The 23,043-nt window shown below is 37.9% G+C and overlaps 1 protein-coding gene across 4 annotated transcripts in view; it reads right to left on the bottom strand.

Moving 5' to 3' along the window:
• LOC127158190 (T-cell antigen CD7-like) overlaps positions 1–23,043 on the bottom strand; it is a 39,407-nt gene that overhangs the window by 3,559 nt on the left and 12,805 nt on the right. Inside the window, exons 1-5 of one of the 4 annotated variants that reach the window (XR_007826092.1) lie at positions 9,370–9,514; positions 7,065–7,376; positions 6,799–6,928; positions 6,401–6,702; positions 3,438–6,121 (exon numbers count right to left, since the gene is read on the bottom strand). The exons of 1 other annotated variant lie outside the window; for it this stretch is intronic. Coding sequence is in view for 2 of the 3 variants with exons in the window: in XM_051101360.1 (XP_050957317.1) it covers positions 9,370–9,448 (79 nt within the window). In the remaining variant the exon portion in view is untranslated. Of the gene's footprint in view, positions 1–3,437; positions 6,122–6,400; positions 6,703–6,798; positions 6,929–7,064; positions 7,377–9,369; positions 9,515–14,218; positions 14,284–23,043 lie in introns of those variants that run through there. 2 more of the 4 variants (XM_051101355.1, XM_051101360.1) reach the window with 2 other exon arrangements.

Genomic DNA, 23,043 nt, shown 5'->3' with positions numbered 1-23,043 from the left:
ATTAAAATACCCCAAAACCACTAGAACAGTGCTATTTTGCTGACTTGTGTACTTACATGATCCCAAATGTTTCCAAGAATGTTTAAATCCAGAGAAATAAGCAATTTTAACTAGTGTAACGGACCGTGTCATTGTGTCTATCAGTGACACCATACACCCTTAACTTTCTTGTTTTATTTTGTAGAAAACATGGAAACCCCAAATACAACTTAATATTTTATGCATTTTATTAGACAGGTGACGAACGTACAGAGTAGCATTATAAAACATCTTTCAACACACTCAAATGTATCTAATATGATAAAACAACGCTGTTTTACCTCACATACACATAAGCAGAAGAAGCGGAAGCGGTCAACCATGGCATAATAAAAGCTCTGCTGCTTTTGAGCCGTGTATTGCGCTTGTCTCTCATTAGCAATTGCTCCCCTTCTTCATACAGTGACCTTAGTAAGTCTTTAAAACATTAGCTCATCAATGAACATGTCGCGTGTTGTGCTGTGATGGTGTAGGCAGTAGCAAGGTGCAGGTCCTTGAGCTTGTGCAGCAGGTGTCGTGGCAGTGTCACCTGTCATCCTAGAGTGAGTAGGCCTGGGTCAAATGGTTGCTTTAGGTGTTGTTAGCCGGTAGGCTATCCATGGTATCTGCTGTTTGGAACAGCTGGTTGAACTCTCACTTGTGGTATGGTTATAGAGATTTTGTAGTGTGAAGAGAGTTTCAGACTGACCTAGTGGTGATGGCAGGAGGGCAGCAGGTGGTTGTTAGCCCTCTATTCTGCTTAAACGTCACTAAAAGTCTGACGTTGGCAGTGTTAATTTGCTCTGGTGGCAGCATTGACTTAAGCTTGCCTGAGTTGTGTTGGTAGAGGTTTCGCTGTTGGGCATATGGGCCCGTTGCTCTATCCAACATTGTCTGGCTACTCCTGGGGTGTCGACTGGTGTCCGGTGTCCTCCCAGTGGTTGGTCTGGAACCTGGGTCTGTTGCCATGGCGACGGTTATGTCCTCTGTTGGGTAGTGTCTTTCCGTAGAAGGGCCTGGCATTGTGGCAATGCTGGGTGCCTTCTAGTGCCTGCTTTGAATTCTGGGTTGTGCAGTTCAGAATCAGTGGGTTCTTACAAACACCTTTGGTGGAGGCCTTGTGCTTGTTAACGGCCTTCTGTGTCAGGTCACGCAGTTGTTGAGTAGGCATTGAGTGAGGGCAGGCTAGAATGCCTTAATGGTGACTCATCATAGGATGGAGGTTTCGGAGGAAGAGACTCTTGAAGCTTGTGTCCTCCTCCATCATTGCGAGCTCCGAAGTAAGCTTGTCGAAGTCTGTGGTAGTACACATGTGGAGTTTCATACCGGCCCTGTTTGGTGTCCAGGGCAGCGATCAGTCCGTGTTCAGACTCTGGGTCTGAGAATTCCTTAATGATGGCTTGTCTTAGCTGCTGGTAGTCCGATTACATGTGTCGAGCCAGGAAGCGTCACACCTCTGGGCTAGAGGTGATCCAGAGCAGATAATGTCTATCTTGGAGGTTCACACATTTCCAAGACTGAAAGAAAAAGTCAATGTCTCTCATGTACGCATGGACGTCATAATCTCCTGCAAGTTCTGGTGTGAATGCAGGGATGTTTCTGGCCATTCAATTGAGTTCTTTGAGTGTCACTTCATGTGTCACTTCAGAGTTCGTCTGAATTAATTCTGTTCCTTCTGTGGCTGCAGAGGTTTTCTGGAAACTGACTTGTGAAGTGTCAGGCAGAAGGTTTTGGCTCCCCCCCTTTGTATCTGTGTACAGGGGTATGGGGGTTTGCACTGCTGGCTGTTTGACGTGCAGCAGGGTGTCTTTTACTTGACTCCATGCACAGTCTGTAAGACTGTTTCAGTTCTCTCTGAACCATGTCAAGCTCCTTTTTAATGTTGCAGAATTGCTGAGTCAGGGTTTGGACTTTAGCTCTGGCTGCATTCAGATGGCCTTCTAGGGTCTCAGCTCTAGTGTCTCTTTCATTAAGTTCCATGTATGCTGTTTTTAACAGTGACTTTGTGTGAAACAGTTCTCTTTCCAAATCTTGTCTGGTGGCCTGTTCAAGCTGCTCTCGTGTCCGGCAGCTGTTAGAGCCTCATGATAACTGGTGATTTGCTTCTGTTGCACCGTTCAGTCAGGTTCGTTGCGCATGTCCTGTTCCTTCTCTTGCTGAGCAGGTGTCGGTTCCCTTTGGAACTTGCAGTTTCAGTTTATTTACCTCCTGTCTGAGGCCCTTGAGGGTGTGGGCAAAGGAGAAAATGATGCTGGTCAGCTCCTGGTTGTCCAGGCTGGGTGTGAGGTGTCCACTTGTGTCACAGTCCCGCTGTTCCTTTCTCTGCCGTTGCAGGTCATTGGCTGCTTTAGGCTGAAGGATGTCCATCACAGCGCTCTGCAGGGTCTCCAAGTGTTCCTGGTGGGTGGCAGGGCTGGATGTCTGAAGCATGCTGGTCTACTTGTGGGAACACGAGAGAGAAATGCAGACGGCAAATGCAAGCACGTACAGAGGTGTTAGCTATCCGTACAGGGAACAGCTCAGTAAGCCGTGTAAGGTGTGAATAGCTGGTTAGGGCAGCTAGTGAGGTGGGGGTGCTAAGTTTTTGTGCAGGTCAGCACAAAGAGAGGGTTTGAGTAACTTTGATGGGCTGTAAGCAGGGGTCAGCTAATGACCAGGCTTTATCTGTAGTCAAATTATTACTCAAAACACTGATGATTCACAGGTTTGGTCACTATGAAGGTATCAAATAAAACAACTGAAATAAAATCAGAAAGAGCTTTCCTTATTTAAGATAGGAGGTATGACTACGCAGTTGTTCTGTGTTCAAAGGAAGGCTGCAGCAGGGTCATAAACCTAGGGAGACTGTTAGCTAAGCTAGCAGGGACGCATCAAACATCTCAAGGTAGAAAGGTAGAAACACTAGGAAGTGTTTCTAGTCTTCTCAGGGCCTATGGCTTGGTGAACGGTACTTGTACCTCATGTAGCAGGCCTGACTGCTAAGGAGTAAGGAGAGACAGGACTTAGTCTACTAATGACCTGTACGGTTCATTAAGGGGACAACAGTTGCTAGAACTGCTATAATCCTATACCGAGAGGGAAGATAGTGATGGTCAGATAAACTAAAATAAGGAAAGAAAAATGAAAATATCCGAATAGCTTTAGGAAACTAAAGGAAAAGTAAATAACTTGATTTAATTAAATTAGTGACTTAATTAAAATCAATTTAGCTGAACTGGTACATTCAAGCTAAACAAAGGTTAAAAAAATGAAATCAAAAGAGAGGTAGAACAAAGTCAAAAATAAAAAATAACACAAGTTAAAACCCAAGTATGTGAGGAGGGGCCAACCTAACTGAGTCTACACAGAAGGTGATAGCAAAACAGGACGTGAAACCAAAAGAAAGGGGGAGAGAGAGAGAGAGAGAGAGAGGTGGCTTGAACATTACACTTTACACTCACACGTATCTAAATGTTAGTCGGATGCTAACAGCTAACAGCTGACGTAAAGGGCTTAGCTTATATGCATGTACGGCCGCTAAAGAGTTAGCTTTGGCTACACTCAGTTCTACTCAGTTTACACAAGGGTGTGTGATGTGTATGCTGTTATCAGATTGAACCGGAAGAGGCTGCTTTCAACTTCTGGGGTCAGACGTTGCTAAGAGACCGATGTTGACAACAACGAACAAGCTGAGCAGAACTTGCGCTACTGTGAAACATGCATGGGAAACTTACACGCAGTCAGTTATGACTTTTCACATACAACTTCCACAAATCAAAACAGCACATTCACTTCACAGACAATGACACATTCCTAGTTAGCTAAAATAGAAGTACACTATTAATTCACTATTCATTTGCATAATCTTCATGATTACAATGATATGCAATAGTTACAAGAAGGCCTTAATTCGGAGAAATGAGGACCATCACTCAAATCACCATTAGAATAACTATACTGTAGCAAGATTTCTTTGTCACCCAGTTTTAATATCAATGCAAGTGGGACTTCTTCGCCATGCAGATTATTTAATGCCGCTAATCTGAAATTTAATCTGAGACTTATGCATTTAAAGCTAAAAGTGGGGATTTCTTCGCCTCAATTTAGATGAATTCATTCTGGTACCATTTATACGGGCTGCTAATCTGAGATTTCTTCGTCAGAGAAGGCTTACGCTCTACTAACAACAGAAATTAGGATTTTTTTGCTAATATCAGGTTAGTTTCTTATCGTACGATATAAAGATGTGTTATATCATTGAATAAGTTTCTACTGTTTGTGGTAGGGCACATTCAAGCTATAGTCTATTTGACTTTATCAGAAGCTGCATGTGTAAGATGTTAATAAAATTTATGTGACAAACACATACGTTTGACAGTTGGTCGCGATTTAGCTCAAAAGGGAAATGTATAGAAATAATTACAATTAATTATGATTAATTACAATTGTTTATATCAGCTGCCTGTACTAACTGTAGCAGAATTAATTTTCCATCAACTAATCTGTTCATCCAGCGAACATTCAGTATAATTTTTATATCAACTCTAAGAAATGATATTTTCTTGGCCACAGAAAATGACTTTCTTAAAGTACCATTGCTTTAGAGCATGTAGCTCGAATCGGAATCGTAAAGGGACATTAATCTTGCAAGGCACAATCAGAATAAAACTCATGTAATTTGTGCACAATGGTTTTATTAACGAAGTACTAACACATAACTAATCTAAACAAACAAACATGAAATCACTCATACATGGGGGAAGGGTCAGTGAAAGGCCATTAGAGAGAGAGAGACAAGAGAATGAAGCTATGAAAAGAGTCAGTTAACCACCTGAGTGAAACCATCAGTGCTGTCTACAACTTATACTAAACCTCTGTTTTGTTTAGTTAAATGTACGATACTTGCATTGTCTTGGTCGTTGAACAAGTGTCCAAATGCAGTCTCGGGTGAAAGTCTTAAAGGGGTCATCGGATGTCCATTTTCCACAAGTTGATATGACTCTTTAGGGTTTTAATGCAAAGTCTCTAATATACTTTGATTAAAAAGTCTCAATGGTTTTGTAAAACAACACCCTTTTTACCTTGTCAAAATGAGCTGAGTAAAAATCATCGCATTCTAAGGGGTTGTACCTTTGAATGCAAATGAGCTCTGCTCACCCCGCCCCTCTCTTCTCTCTGTGGAATGACGAGCTTGTTTACATTAGCCGCATGTAGCCACGTTTAGCCGCATTTAGCGCTAAACTTCCTAACTACCACGTTATAAGGAAAGGCGATCGCAAAGATTCATAAAAAAAACCCTTATACTCACTTTTGCTGTAAGTGAAGCTGGATCATGAATGATTCGTGCGAACATAGACGGATATATGTAGATCAGGAGGCACATTCCCTTCACAAACAAACGTAATCTACTGCATCTTCAGGGCTCAGATGTCAGGAGTAAATGACGACCACTATGTTCACTATTACATCCAGCAACACAACACCTTTGTCTGTGAGCATGGTATTTTGCATATGTAATTCGATTGGGTGTTGATGCAAAAACTACTAAGGTTTTTTAAAACACTAATATGTTGCATAGGTATCAACATATAATATACACCATCTTTTAGATCATCAAAATACGAATTCAAAGAGACCAAACATGGCATAGGTGGGTTATATGACTAGTCATCTATCATAACGCATGCATAAAACAGTAGAAAGACAAATACAAATACAACAGACAAAAATTATAATACAATGCAGTAATACTGTACATAACGACTGTACATAATGTGTGATAGGAAGGTCAAAGAAAGGTTTGTCTGTGAATGAATAGGAAAGAGTCTATTTCTATAGGCATTTTCTCTTTCCTATGGGCAAATGTTGCATGGGCAAATATGCATTCCGAGTAGAGCAGTAGCAATAAAATGTACTTAAAATGTCTCTGTGTGTGTTTTTTTTAAGTAAATCCTAGTTAAGTTATTTTATCAGTGGTATGACTGAATGAATCAAAACAACATGTAAAACAGTATAAAAAACACACATTACTGTTGAGCATTCATGACCTTGTATACTCCTCATTACACCTTTTCTCCTCTTTTTCCACCTTCTCCTCATCTCTTCTTCTACACAGTTTCTTCACCTGGCACAACAGAGAGGAACAGTTCAACCTTAGTAACCTCTAGAAACATATGCTTTAAAATATATTACACAAAAGTGTTGGTCAAAGACACTAAGGCCCAGTTTCACAGACAGGGCTTAGTCTAGGCTAGGATCAGGCCATAGTTCAATTAGGAAATTTGAGTCATTTTTATAAATGTGCTTAGAAAAAAACATTACTGGTGTGGATTTTATTACAAAACAAAGGCACCAATATATTTTAATATTATAAAATCTGTCAGTTGAAACAGCTTAGACTTACATTTTAATCTAGGACTCTGTCTGTGAAACCGGAGGTCTGTGTTGTGATCTCTGTCTGTTTCAAGGACTTTTATGTTGAAGTGTTTCTCTGCCCCCAGTATTTCTGTGTTTACTTCCTGTGTTTAGTTCTGTAGCATTGTTGCTCTTGTTTGTTCCCTTGGTTACCCTTGTGTGTTTGCCTTGTTTAGTGTCAGTCTTTGTTTTCCTCTTGTAAATGCCTGTTCTGTGTTTCTGCAAGTGGATCCTCTAAACGCCATCGTTACATTAAGTGAGTAAACATATTGCTGGAGGTAAACCAAAATACTGCCGCAGACAAATTTGAAATCAGCATTTTCCACTTTACATATGTGTAATGCATTTACAAAGTTTCTGATGACCTTTGAATGTACAGACATTCACCTTGGAAACACAAGGAGTAATGGTAAGAGCACGCTGCCAGCTGTCAATGCTGTCACAGGTATCAGTAATTCATTCACGCCATCCAAGTTTGGATTGGCACTTGTGGAAGGGGCCGAATTGATCGATGACTCTGTAAAGAGAAGTCCACAACTTTTGAATGGTAATGTATGTCTTAAATCATACATATTTCTACAGGTATTGTAAATTGTTTGCAAATAAATACTGAAAATTACATGTCAATAAACAAAACAGAAATGTACACTCACCGCGCACCAAAAGAAAAACACCTGATTCGTCAATTGCACATATTTTACTAGACATAACCTTGCAGGAGCACCAGTAAGCCCCAGTGTCTGTTAGCTGTAGGTTAATGATGTCTATAGTCACAGTATTGTGGTCATATTTGACTATAACACGTCCTTCATAGTCTTGATGGGAAGTTATTTGCTTGGTTTCAAAAGAGTAGTGGAGGACTTCACGGCTGATCACACGTCTGCTGTTCAGATACACACCCAGTGCATCTTCCTGAGGCGCAGAACACTTGATGGTGTAATTGTCGCCTTTATATCTGATCTCATCTAAAAATTATTAAAGAACAACCTGTATCAGATCACAGCATTCAAACAAACAGAAGTTAAGATGGTTGTGAGAGAGAACGTAGAGGAATCAGATGTTCCTGGGACTAGTTCAGACACCAAAATCAACACCTGGAGAGTGTAGATAAATGTTCCTACATTTAAGGGGTCATCGGATGCAAAATCACTTTTACATGTTGTTTGAACATAAATGTGTGTTGGCAGTGTGTACACAACCACCCTATAATGATAAAAAAAAATCCACCCAGTGTTTTTTAATCCCCATAAATCATAACCACTTTCTCAAATCAAGCCATTTACAGATTCTTGGCAGAGTGACGTAGTTTTGCACAGGCCCCTCCCATGACTGTTCACAGGGCTTCAGCATCAACGTCTCTCGTTTACTTTGAATGAAGTGATGTCAAGCGTTTCCAAAGTCTGTAGTGCCACGTCACTGGTGTTGCTCTCAACAGAAATGAAAAACTTTTCAACTTTTCAAGCGGCAATGCAGCCAATCAGTTCGCCTTATGCAAACATACTAGTGCAGACGCTACCTAATCACGTTCATGCAACACCAGAAAAATAGTGTGATTGGCTGCTGTCACTATGACGTTCACATCAGCACCAAGCTTCAGCCATGGCCTCCGTCAAGCGTTGACGCTGACGCCCCCGTGTTAATAAATCATTATGAATAATATCAACTTGTGGCCATCAACTTCCAAAATGCAGTTTAAATGCAGTTTCAAACGATCCCAAATGTGGTTGGAAACGATCCCAGCCGAGGAACAAAGGTCTTATCTAGTGAAACAATTAGTTATTTTCATAAAAATAATACAATTTCTATACTTTTTTACCTCAAACGCTTATCTTGTCTTGCTCTGCCTGAATTCTGCGTATTCTGGTTCAAGACAGGTAGGGTTTGTCGAAAAACTCCTATTGTATTATCTCCCTCAACTTCAAAAATCATTTCAAAATCATCCTACATCACTGCAGAAGTACCGACCCTGTCTTTGCAAAGTGAACATGCAAAGAAGATCAAACACCCTTAAACACAAAAAAGGTAATGCAGTGATGTACGCTCTTGAAAATAAAGGTGCTTCATGATGCCACAGATGAACCTTTTTTGTCTAAATGATTCCATAAAGATCCCTTAACATCTGAAGAATCTTTCTGTTCCACAAAAGGTTCTTTGTGGCGAAAGAAGGTTCTTCAGATTATATAAGAAAGAGAAATGAAAAAAAGAAAGAGTAAGAAAGAGATGATTCTTTAAAAAAACCTTTGACTGAATGGTTCTTTGTGGAACCAAAAATGGTTCTTCTATGGCATCGCTGTGAAAAACCTTTTAAAGCACCTTTATTTTTAAGAGTATAGGATGATTTTGAAGTTGAGGGAGAACAAGAGATGGGTGTTTTTCGACATACCCTAACTGAATTGATCTGTAAAAAAAAGGTTTAAGGCAGAGCAAGACAAGATGTGCATTTGACATTAAAAAGTATATAAATTGTATTATTTTTATGAAAATAACCAATCGTTTCACTAGATAAGACCCTTCTTCCTCAGCTGGGATCATTTACAACCGCATTTTGGATCGTTTGAAGCCGCATTTGAATTGTATTTTGGAAGTTCAAACTCTGGGCACCATTGAAGTAAGTAAGTAATAACTTTCTTCTGTGCAACATAAAATATAAAGACATAAAATAAGAATGTTGTCCAATAGGGGGAAAAACACTAATTTCTCAAAATATCGTTGTCCAATACCGGGGAGATATTTCTCAAATGATCTTCTTTTATGTTCCACAGAAGGAGGTTTGGAATGACATGAGGGTGAGTACAGTTTTTTTTTTTCTCTCACAAATACAAATAGAAAAAAAAATAAAAATAAATTTATCACTGTCTGAAGATTATTTCCAAGTCTAAACTAATGTATATACTGCCACAACACTTTGTAACACACGAATTACCAATATGTATAAGAGTAAAAACACAAAGCACTAACCTGCACTTGCAACAAAGTTGCCGAGACAAGGAACAACCAAAACCAAGATGATTTGCAGAGACCTCATTGTTATTGCCATCAGTGTATCGATATGTACACAACTTCTAATATCACAGAGCTCTTAGTCAGCAAACCTCACATTAGGCGTGAATGATATCCTTTATTAACGGGTGGAAATGGGTAGTGGTTATATGGTCATGCTCACGTTGCTGTGCCACGTGGTCACAAAAATGTATCACTTGCAAGTGATTGCTCAGTATTGTGGTTTAAAAATAGCATTTTAAGCCGTTGAAACGCAATTAGCTGTTAGTGTCTTTGCACATATCTTCTTGAACACAGTAATTTAGGTCTTAAGTAAAAACAAAGAGAAAAGAAAAAAAGGGGAACAGAAAATTGGATCAGTCAGCTCTTAAAGTGACCACAGTCTAAAATTTTTGCTGTCTGTCATTCATGTTAATCAAACAAAGAGAGAAAATCTCTCACTTATTCTTATTTAATCACTGACCTTTTACTTGTATTAGGTGAGCTTGAGTTTTTTGACCAGAATTCTGAAATTTCTATGGTATCAAAAATTGATATCATGACCTTAGGCTATGGGTTTGGAACTGTCCCTTTAATTCTTAATGCATTAACTTTTTGTAAGCATCAGTGAAGAATAAAAGGAGATTTTTGGCTGATTCTGCTCATTCAAAACATTCCCTGTGAGTCTCCAACATACTGCACAAAGCAAACATTATAGGGATAAAAAAAAAACGTATATTTATAACATTTAACACTTCACACATGCATCTACATACTGTTTGAATATTTTACATAACATATACATTGCTATTTATCTGTTTAAATCACATGGATATTTCAGGAATACATTTGTACAAAGAAATTCATTAAAATCATCTGGCTGCAAAGGGGTGGAAAAATTCCGGTAAATTTTTCTGGACATTTTCTGGAAACTTTCCATGGAAAGTTAACAGGAATTTATGGGAATTAATTGGAAATTTGGGGAAATTTAGAGAAGCTGTATCATAAACAAATATAAATGTCAACATTTTGTTTCATCATAAGCTGACATGCATGCAAACTAATACAAATGTAAAAAATTACATTTTTGGATTTTTTTGGAATCTGTGATGCTTTTTTCCGGGACTCAACTAAAAAAGAACATCATATATTCAAAACTGAAATCTTTTCTACAATATAAGTCTTTACTATTACTTTTTATTAATTTAACACATCCTTGTTGAATAAAAGTATTGATTTCTTTTCAAAGAAAAAAAAAATACTGACCCCCAACTTTTAAACATTATTGTACTTTTTAAAAAAAAAGGATTTATATTTTAAATAAATGCTGTTCTTTTTTTTTTTTTTTATGAAACAATCCTGTAAAAAAAAAAAAAAAAAAAGTATCACAGGTAATATATTAAGCAGCACAACTGTTTCCAAAATTGATAAATCAGAATTTTAGAATGATTTCTGAAGGATCATGTCACATGTGACAGTGACGACTGTAGTAATGATGCTGAAAATTCAGCTTTTTCAAAGCAATACATTATATTTTAAAGTATATTAAAACAGAAAATCATTATTTGGGGGCAGTCATGGCTTAATGGTTAGCGAGTCGGGCTTCATTATTCTTGTAAAGCAACAATTAAATGTGTATTACTGAAATATACATAGACTTAAAATATTTACATCAGCTGTTTAACGGCAACTTTTAGACAATATGTAGAACACAAGTTCATTCATTAAAAATTGAATAATCAAATGCATAGATAACATAGAATTTTTTTTTATAGGGAATCGAAGCATAGTATATACAGCAAACCAAAATCACTCATTTAATGCTAGGTTTAAACAATCATACAAAGCTGAAATAAATACACAAAATAACACAGTATACAACATTTACAGAAAATAGAAGAGACTGAAAAATCAGTTTAAATAAAAAGACATTTAGAAGAAATGAACATTGTTTTCTGAATCCTTGAATGTTTGCACATTTCAACAGAAATAGGTCAGAAAACCAACCCTAATCAGATGTGGTGCATATGACTGAATGAGCTGAATGAATCACAGCAACATGCAAAACAGCACAAAAACAAGTTACTTTTTGTGTATGTACATATGCACCATCTAATGTGGTTTTCTGGTTACTTGGCATTACCCAAAAAAAAAGAAAAAAAAAAAAAAAAAAAAAATCAACACAGTACTAGGGATATTTATGTGAATGTCTCAAAAAATCTCTGCCCTTTGTTTTGTTTTACAGTGACCTCGTACACTCCATTGTTACCATTGTTACACCTTCTCTTCTTCTTCTTTCTCTTCTTATCTTTTTCTCATCAGTTTCTTCAGCTGGGACAAAAGAGAGAAACAATTCAACTTGATTTGTTGACACACTTGCTGAAAAATGCTGCTTGATATAGATACAATAGTGTTGGTCATAGACACTGAGTGAGTAAACATGGCTGGAGGTCATGGAAAAAAAAATACAGTGACAGACAAATTTAAAATCTGCACTTTCCAGTTTGCATATGTGTAATGCATTTACAAGGTTTCTGAGGACCTTTGGATTTACAGATATGCAATCAGTTTTAGGTGTATGATATTCACCTTGGGCACCAGCCACACTGCAACAACAAGGAGTATAAGTAAGAGCACACTGCCAGCTGTCAGAGTCGTCACTAGTATCAGTAAATCATTCATGCCACCTGGCTTTGGATTAGCACTTGTGGAAGGGGCCGGATTGATCGGTGGCTCTGTAATGAGAAATCCAAATAACATTAGTACACCAAAAGCACACAACCAGGTTCATACTATAGCAATAGTGCAAACAACAATGTATGTGTTTATTTTTTTGTAGATTCTCACTAGCTTTACCATTAGGACAGGGGAAAAAACAGTAAAAATAAACAATACCACTGAAGAGTTTTGAGGTCTGTTTTTTTTTTTTTAGTATGAATGGTTTTGAAATTAGTCTCTAATGCTCACCGAGGATGAGAATAATAATATTGTTTTTCTTTCAAGACCATTTTGTATTTGAATATATTTTAAAGTGTAATTTATTCTTGTGATAGCAAAGCTGAATTTTCTGCAGTCATTGCTTTAGTCTTTAAGAAACATTTCTCATCATTATCAATCTTGAAAATGGCTTTGCTGCTTAATATTTTAGTGAAAACGATAATTTTTCTGGATTCTTTCATGAATAGAAATTTAAAAATTTATTTGAAATATGTCACTATTTGTCACTTTTGATTAACTTAATAGTTCCTTGCAGAATGAGAGCATTAATTTCTATCAAATAAAAAACAGAAATAAATAACCCAAAACTTTTGAATAGCAATGTATGTCTTAAATCATGTGTATTACTACAGGTATTGTAAATTCTAAATTGTTTGTAATTAAATACTGAAAATTACACGTCAATAAACGAAACAGAAATGTACACTTACCGTCCACTAAAAGTAAAACACCTGATTCATCCATTGCACATTTCCCAAAGACATCAATGCAGGAGCACCAGTAAGCCCCAGTGTCTGTCAGTTGTAGGTTAATGATGTCTACAGTCAGAGTCTTGCTGTCATTTTTGACTTTAATACGTCCTTCATAGTCTGGATGAAGAGTTATTTTCTTGGTTTCGAAACAGTAGTAGACAGCTTCACGTCTGATCACACGTCTGCTGTTCAGATACACACCCAGTGCATCTTCCTGAGGTGCAGGACACTTGAAGGTGTAATTGTCACCTTTATATCTGATCTCATCTAAAAATGATAAAAGAAACAGCCTGGATCAGATCATAGCATCCAAACAAACAGAAGGTAAGTTTGATATAAAGGGTTGTAATAAAATCAGATGTTCCTGGCACTAATTCAGACACCAAAACCAACACCTGGTCAGTGTAGATGAATGTTTCTAAGTCACGTATTTCCTTAGCATTATGAGTAATTTTGCTTACTTCTGCATATCAGGTAAGTGCTACACATTAACTATGTTGATAGTCTACGTGTTTACAATCTACAAGGGATAGTTGACTCAAAAATAAATATTCTGTCATAATGTATTTATTTACCCTAATGTCATTGCAAACCTGTATCTAAAATATGATATTTGCAACATAAAATATGATATTTTAAAAGAATGTTGGTGACCAAACAGTTTTGGTGACTATTATTCTCTTCTGTTGTCCAATACCGGGGAGATATTTCTCAAATGATCTTCTTTTATGTTCCACAGAAGGAGGTTTGGAATGACATGAGGGTGAGTGAAGTTTTTAAACCATTATGAGGCACTTTGGATGTACTCACAAATACATACAGTCAAACCAAAAATGATTCAGACACCAGATATATTTTTTGATATTTGGTTCTAAGTGGGTGCAGGACACTATAGTTCATTTATGTAAGAGAGGATAGCAAAAAAATAATGTAAACTTTGACATATTATACCCTAAAACTCTTCATACAGTGGACTACCAGTAAAATTGATAAAAATTTATTTCACACTTTGTTATATAACGTTCTATCAAAGTTATCTGACATTATCAAGATGAATTTGTTCTGACACACTTTAACTTTTGAGTTCTTGTCATATTTTATGACCATTTTCTAAACTATAGTGAATAAGCTGTGACAATGTGAGAAATGTTGAAGGTGTCTGAATAAACTTTGGTTTGACTGCTTATAAAAAACAATAAATATATCACTATCTAAAGATTATTTCCACTTCACATATATAACCCTAGCTGTGAAGTGATTGAAAGTAGGTAAAATCTACACTAATGTAAACACTGCTGCAACCCTTTGTAACACACAAATTACCAAAATGTATAACAGTAAAAACACAAAGCACTAACCTGCACTTGCAACAAAGTTGCTAAGACATAGAACAACCAGCAACAAGATGATGATTTGCAGAAACCTCATTGCTATGGCCATAAGTATCTTAGTCAGTGCTCTTCATCTAACAGGAAATATAAAAGCGTTTGTGTGCACTGCATCAGTGTATATATATGCACTCTTGTCCACAGTTCCCCTTCAGTCAGTCTCTACGACATTACGTCAATACTGACGTATCTGGGGTCTTACTTGGGGGCCCAATCACCTCCGAGCTTAAGAAGAAAAAGCCAATGAAATTGGCGAGTGGAATTTGCATGCTAAGCCACTCCCCCGTACATACGAGTATATAAGATGGCGGCATGCACCCACTCACTCAGATTTTTGCTTCACAGCCAATCGCTTTGTGAGCTGCTTCTACAAGAAGAAAGAAAATACCCTCATCGCTGCGGGAGTTTCTCGGCTGTGTGGAACGAACTCTAAAAAATCGGTATGGAGTAAATGGATACTGGTCGAGACATGTCCGCTGAACTCTTTTTCGTGAGAGTCAAGTTGCAAAAATAAAAAAAAGCAACTCTTCCCAAGAATGGCGACTCCAACCCTGGTTGTCCCTAGGGAGGCAAGTTCTTGAAGGGTGCAGGGGGATAAGTCCCTCTAGGATTGCACCTTATCCCTTCTTTGGGTCTCTCCATGGCCCTCTTAGATCTATGGAGTGTTCCCTTTGAGCCGCTTGGATCAGTCGAGCTACAAATTCGGTCGCTTAGACCTCATTCCTGATCACACTCACTTCCATTAAGAGGGTGGAGAACCTGCATGCATTTTTCAACGGAACGTACCTTAAATTGGGTCCAGCTATTCTCACGTATTCTTGAGATCCCGGTCTGGTTATGTGCCTGGGGGTTCCCACCTCTCACCTTCGGGTTCAGTTGGTGGACCTGCAAGCGCTGCCGCCGGAGGAGGCAGACCTGGCCTTAGCGTTGCTGCATCCTGTTTGTGCTATTCACGTTATTGGACCACACCCGGAGCATTAGTTGCTCCGAGCAGCTCTTGTTTGCTTACGGGTCAGCAGAAAAACGGGGAATGCTGTCCTCAAGCAGAAGTTGGCCATTGGGTGGAAATTGGGCCTCACCTCAGCTTCTTAGTGCCGAGGTGAGCTGTGCCCCCTTGGAGTCGAGTCCTCTCTATGAAGGGTACTCCTCCCAGGCGTGGTGCACAGCACTTCTCTAGCTGACATTGGAGCTGCGGGCCGGGCGACACCCATCACTGCGCAAGATTGTTCTTGCGCTGAGCTGTGTCCTCCCGTGTGTTGCGGGTAACTCAGGTAATTGGCGGGAGGACAGCTCGGTGTCGGCTTGCTGTGCCATTCCTTACGGATCCGTGCGCTTCTCCCAGTTGTTCCCCTCTGTGAACTCTGGGCCCACTCCATTGCCCCGCAGTCCAGATTAGAGCAGAGTAGTCCGTGACTGTGCTCCGACAGGGGGTCTCCTTTGCCCCCCCTGAAGGTTGTGGCATATGTCTTAGCATTTCTCCACGGCTATTCACCGTGTTCCCCCTAATATCTTAAAAAAAAAAAAAAAGTCTCCATATGGCTTTAAATTTCATCATTGTGCTCCGCCCCCCAACGGTTGCTTCAGATACCTGGCTCCCCTGTGGGCTCGCTATCTGGCTTACAGGGCGTTGGGAAGGTTACGTGTTGAGCTTCATTTGTCCTGACACACTTGCCTGTCAGCATTTGTTCCTCAACTACGTAACGCGGTTCATGATTGTGGCATTTTCCAGAGGGACCCCAAATATGTCAGTATTGACGTAACCTCGTAGAGAATGACTGAAGGGGAACGTCTCGGTTACAACTGTAACCCTTGTTTCCTGAAGGAGGGAACGGAGACATTACGTCCTCCTGCCACAATCCTGAACTGCGCTGAATGCCGGGATGTCTCTCGGCTCCTCAGCATAAAACCTGAGTGAGTGGATGCATGCTGCCATCTTATATACCCATATGTACGGGGGAGTGGCTTAGCATACAAATTCCACTCGCCAATTTTATTGGCTTTTACTTCTTAAGCTCGGAGATGATTGGGCCCCCAAGTAGGACCCCAAATACGTCAGTATTGATGTAATGTCTCCGTTCCCTCCTTCAGGGAACGAGGGTTACAGTTGTAACCGAGACGTTTCTGATCGCTGCACTTAGCGAACCACTGAAGCCATACCAAAATATTCAATAAACAATTCCAAGAGTTGCTGTTTTAAAATGTCAAAATCGAAAATTGTTCCTTTAATTTTATTTAAAAATATTTTATTTCAAAGTAAAGGCACCAGAGATACGAATAATCCTCAGACACAATCTTGCTTTGTTAAACAAAACTGGGCTTGTTACCCAGCTGCCTTAAAATTTTATATTTTATATTCATATAAGGTGATCCAGTCTCTTCAAAAGACTTTGATTAAACCACTCGATTCAAATGGATTACTTTTAAAATGTCTTTATGAACTTTTTGAAGTGTAAAACTTTTGGTTGCATAGACTTTCAAAGGAGGGATAGAAATCCCTTGAATTTTAATTAATTCATTATTTCATTTGTATTTCAAAGATAAATGAAAGTCTTACAGGTTTGGAAATACATGATTTTTTTTTTTTTTTTTTTTTTTTTTTAAGTGAACAATCCTTTTAATTCTTGTTTATCAACCTGCCTTAATCTTTTGTGAGTGTCAACAGAGAATAAATGCGGATTTTTGGCTGATTCTACTCATTAAAAAATTCCCAGTAAGTCTAATATACTGCTCAAAGCAAACATTATAGGGATAAACAAAAGTATTTAATACATTAAACAATTACAATGACTTTTGAAGCTTGGGCTTTCGTTTCACAGAAATCTCACCTTTTTTTCTTTTTTTCTAATATTATCATTTGTGTTTTAAAGATGAAATGTTTGCAACAACATTACAGTGAGTAAATGACTACAGAAATGAGGATTTATTCTCAAAATAACTCAGTATACAATATTTACAGAAAATACAAATGGACTAAAAAATTCAATGTGAACAAACAGACATTTAGAAGAGATTAACTAATTTCTCTGAAATATGCTATATTTCAACAGAAATAGGTAAGAAAACCAGCCTCAATCAGATTGAAAAAAAGTACACAGATAAAAATGGTTCTGTGGTGTAGTAAATATAGAAAAGCAAATGTAATTTCTACATGAAAAAGATTGTTCAGGTAATACTAATAATTAAAAAATAAAAAAAAAAAAAAAAAAAAGTAAATTCTTTATTGGTACTCAGTTGAGGCTTGTAGAAGTTACAGCAACGTTATAAAATTAAGTAAAACCAACTCAACTTTTACTGATACTGATGTTCCCATCATGGACTGGGCATAAATAATTAATAAGGTATTTTTCTTTCCTGTTTTACAGCTGTGTTTTACAGTATTATCATTGCTTTTGTTGTAGGATTTAGTAACTTGTGATTTTGTTACATCTTGAGGTTATTTTCTACTTAAAATGACACACTCATACTCAAAAACAATCCAAAGAATGTTACCGTCATTGTGTATTGTGTACCAAGTATTGAGGTCTCTGTGTTCGGATGAGTACCACATTTCAAATAATACAGATACAGTGTTTACATGATATATATTGTATAACTTATTAAGATGTTTTTAAGTAACATACACATTAAAAGCATTATTTAATTAGATGCTATATTAGTAAAATCAAAGTATTGCCAAGTAAGCTTTGATTAGGTAAAAACTACTCAAACTTTTATAGGCCAAGCTAGTGTTACTAACAGTATTTTCTTTGTTAAATTTACTTAACTTAGGTAAGTAGATTTTACGTAATTCTATATGTGAAGTTTTATATAATTACGTTTTTTTTTTTTTTTTCTTGTTAAAGGTGCAATAGGTGACTGTCTTCAGAAACATTTTTTGTTTGTCACATCCCGATAGCAGTCATTAAGTCAAGTTAAGTGGTCTAAATGTATTTATTTGTATTTATATATTCTGTGAAAGGCGTTCGTCCAACTAAAATGCTCGGTCCGAACATTACAATAGGCTGACGTACCTGCCTGTCAACATATGTATTTGCATACCTCTGTGCAACCTGTTCACGCAGACAGCATACGTCATCAGCGTGTTCACATACGCAATGCAGACAGAGCAAGAATGGCAGGCATCAACAACCCAATCTTCCTTCCTGGTATTGTAATACTTTTACTAACTATACTATAAAGTGCTCTCACGGTTAATGACATGTGATGTTGTAATGGCCACTAGAGGATTTACAGTAGTTTTCTGGCAGACTGACAACTGCGCATGTGCATAACATTTATCTATACGTTCTGGAAAGGTGAAGAGATGACTCGCTCTACCGGCATCTGTCTCTCTTTATTTTATATATTTCCTTTCTGTTTGTGACCTGAGTTGAATGCAGGCTTGTGTACATTTTTCCGCCACATTTGGACGGCGATTTGCAGGTGTGGTGTGACATTCACTTTCAGTGCTATCAGGCTAAAGTTAGCTTTAGTCAGTAAACATATGGCTGGAGGTAAACAAAAATACTGCAACAGACAAATTTAAGATCAGCACTTTCCAGTTTGCAATATGTGTAATGCATTTATGAGGTTTCTGATGACCTTTGGATTTACAGACATTCACCCTGGAAACACAAGGAGTAACGATAAAAGCACACTGCCAGCTGTCAGAGCCGTCCCTGGTATCAGTAAGTCATTCATGCCACCCAACTTTGGATTAGCACTTGTGGAAGAGGCCGAATTGATTGGTGGCTCTGTAAAGAGAAGTACAAAACTTCTTAATGGTAATGTATGTCTCCAGGTATTGTAACTAAATTGTTTGCAATTAAATACTGAAAATTACGTCAATAAACCAAACAAATGTATGCTTACCGTGCACCAAAAGTAAAACACCTGATTCATCCATTGCACATTTCCCAAAGACATCAATGCAGGAGCACCAGTAAGCCCCAGTGTCTGTCAGTTGTAGGTTAATGATGTCTATAGTCACAGTCTTGCTGTCATTTTTGACTTTAATACGTCCTTCATATTCTGGATGAGGAATAATTTTCTTGGTTTCGAAATAGTAGTAGACAACATTACGGCTGATCAAACGTCTGCTGTTCAGATACATACCCAGTGCATCTTCCTGAGGTACAGGACACTTGAAGGTGTAATCGTCACCTTTATAACTGATCTCATCTAAAAATGATAAAAGAAACAGCCTGGATCAGATCATAGCATCCAAACAAACAGAAGGTAAGTTTGATATAAAGGGTTGTAAGAGAACAATCAGGTGTTCCTGGCACTAGTTCAGACACCAAAACCAACACCTGGTCTGTGTAACTTAGATGAATGTTCCTGCGTTAAGTCATGTGTTTCCATAGCATTATATGAGTGACCTGAGGGTGAGTGAAGTGTTTTTTTTCTCTTTCTCCATGAGGCATTTTGAATGCACTCACAAATACAAATATAAAAAACAACAATAAAGATTATTTCCAAGTGAAGTATGTAAAAATCTAAAAAAAAAATGTAAACACGGCTGCAACACTTTGTAACACACAAATTACCAAAATATATAACAGTAAAAACACAAAGCACTAACCTGCAATTGCAAGAAAGTTGCTGAGACAAATAACCAGCAGCAAAAAGATGATTGTTATTGCCATGATTGAGTATTGATAAGCTCACAACTTCTAGTATCACCGAGCTCTTAGTCAGCAAACCTCCAATTTGTTGTGGGATGATGTACTGGTAGACACACAGACTATTTAACAGGTAAAAAAAACACAGGTAACGGTTACGGACTCACGTGACGTTGCTGTGCTACTTGGTCACAAAAAACCTTAATGTACCTTTAAGTATCGCAGTTTAAAAATAAGTGATTTCAAGCCGTTGAAACACAATTAGCAGCGAAATGCCTTTGCAAGTATCCTCTTAAACACAGTGATTTAGGTCTTAAGTGAAAGCAAACAGCCGAGGAAAAAATTAAAGAGCGGAACAGGATAGTTTGGATCCAGTGTTATGGATCAACTGGGGATCATGTTATCTGGAGATATGTTCGTGCACGCAAATAGTTTTACCTGAGATTCCAGCAGATGTTGGACGGCCACAGATTCGTCACATGGAATTTTCTCCGGAACAGATTTCAAAGCTTTCCACATTATTTGTGAATGTCTGTATCATTATTGGACTTTACTGTTGTTTTCCCTTTCGCTATTCCAATGTATCAGACGCCGTTTAAGGGAAGTTTAATGCGTTTTCATGTTTTCAGTTAAAGTTGTCCAGATCTTAAGTTCTTAGCAATGCATATTACTAATCAAAAAACAAACAAAAAAAAGGTTTTGATATATTTACAAAATATATGAATATACCAGTGCTATTTAAGAAATGTTTTTTTTTAACGAAGGTCTATCAAGTCAAGTCACCTTTATTTATATTGTGCTTATTACAGTAAGAGCAGCTTTACAGTGCTAAACAGGAAAATAGTGTGTCAATAATGCAAATAAAATTGAATTATCCTGAAAAGCAGCTCTAAAAAGAGGACAACAGTAAACAGTACATTTTTTTCTGTTAAAGTCAGCTCTTCGTAGAGTCAGTGAAGTCATCATCCAGCTCAGTTCTGTTGTGTTGATGGCTGTCTTGTGACAAGGTGGATCTGTCTCTAGGGCACATCTAGTTGACATGGTCTCAGCTGACATTCAGAGAGGTTGTGGTCATCTCTAGGTTCTGATCCATCATCTGGTCTGGATATAGACTGGACCTGGTTACTTAACATCATTAAATTAAGAAGCAGAAACATTTTAAGGCACTGATTACATATTTTGATCATAATGATAATTTTGCAGTTTTGCATGCTAATTCAGAGTTGGGATCATCTGAAGTTTTTGCAGGGGTTGTTAGTGAGGTTGTTACCACTGAAATGAAAATAACTGGCATAATTCATAGTTATATTAATAATTAAATAATAATTAAAAAAAAATAAGTGTAAAATCACTTAAACTCAAGCCAAAGCATCTGTTCTTTTTATTTTTATTATTATTATTATTATTATTATTATTTTCTTTTCGTTAATATTAAGTAATAACTCAGAACATTACTAATTTGATTAGGAACAATAGTAAACTTCAGATCAATTAACAAGACTTGTCAATAAATAATAATGCATAATGGACTTTGCAATTCTTGTTTGCTTTAGGTAGCCTACCGCTAATTTTAACTTAATCTATATTTGTTCGTTAGAACGCATATGGCAGCACACTACAGACACAATGCTATACAGAGATATTGAAAAGACAATACTCACTTCAGTTCGTTGAGGAGTTTGATCATTCATTGCAACGATTGTCCCATGTGCTCCCACATGGGAGCATGGTAAACTTCCTTAAAACCGCGTGAAAAACGCAGGCACGAACACGGCGAAATCAAAGCGCTTCATTTTGTATACCAAATGTATACTACTGGTGAAACAAGTTTTCAGTTCTTTGATCTGTGCAATTTCGCATGTGACGAATCTGTCATCGTCTATTAACCTCTGCTGGACATCCAGGTAAACATACTTGCGTGCATACATACTTGTGTTAACATGATCCCCAGTGTCAGAGTATTAAGTAAAACTTTGGAAACCCCACCCAACCGAGTGACGTCAGTAAATGAGAACTGCACAGTGATCGACATGTATAAGACCTCTGTTCATTAATTGTTTTGTTAATTAAAACCCCAGTGAGTGACTGACCGCTTGCTTCCTTTCTTTGACACCCAGTTGATCCATAACACCGGTCAGCTCTTCAAGTGACAGTCTAATATTCCTGCTGTCTGTGATTTGTGTTAATCAAACAACACAATTCTTGGCTAAATCACCTTTGTAACTTTAATAAGAAGCCATATATAATTTATACAGTGAAAAAATTAGTGTTTTTATACATTTGACTACTTTATATAATGTATGTAGCATTTCTTATTTGCTCTACTGTAGTTTTTTGTTGTATTGCTTGTAATTGGTTTCTTATTCTTATTTAATCACTGACCTTTTACTTGTATTCAGTGAGCTTGAGTTTTTTGACGAGAATTATGACATTTCTATGGTATCAAAAATTGATATCATGACCTTAGGCTACGGGTTTGGAACTGTCCCTTTAATTCTTAATGCGTTAACTTTTTGTGAGCGTCAATAGAGAATGAAAGGAGATTTTTGGCTGATTCTGCTCATTCAAAACTTTCCCTGTAAGTCTCTTTGCCTCCCACTGCCAGCAGTTTACATTCTGGAGACGGGAAAACACAGCTGCCTACTTTCAAAAGACGAGAAAATGCCTCTTCAGCTTCCTCTGGAATCTACTTGCTGCACAAACTGCCACAGACTTCTACAAAGGATTGTGGTTCTTGAAACAAAGTTACTTGCTGGACTTCCAAAACAGGCGGAACACTCAGCAGATCATCGTCACGGACCCCCTCAGCATACAGCCGGTGAGTCCCGTCAACCTAGTGAATCTCAACAGTTTATAAGTGTAGAGGAACAACCCAAAACTGATCGACACACTAATCGATGGCACAAACAGGGAGCAAGACAAAAGGCACTCGAGACATCAGATTGTCACGAGTATGTCGTATTGCTGTGGTAGCATCCTCTACCCCAGATATGGCTATGATAAGGCTTGCAAAAACTGGTATTTTACCACCTCCTATACAGCTTGAGAATAGATTTGAAGCACTAATGAATATGGGCGAGGAATCCCCAAATGTGATTGAACATGGATCATATGAGCCAGCAGCTAACATTGCTACAAACAGGCGCTCAAGGGCGAGCAGACAGCGGCATTCAGCTCAGAGTGCGGCCGAGC

Source organism: Labeo rohita, chromosome 3 (assembly GCF_022985175.1).
Source record: "Labeo rohita strain BAU-BD-2019 chromosome 3, IGBB_LRoh.1.0, whole genome shotgun sequence".
In the NCBI taxonomy this organism is placed as follows: Eukaryota; Metazoa; Chordata; class Actinopteri; order Cypriniformes; family Cyprinidae; genus Labeo; species Labeo rohita.
Note: the sequence above shows the minus strand (reverse complement) of the source record. Positions and strands in the feature narration are given on the sequence as shown.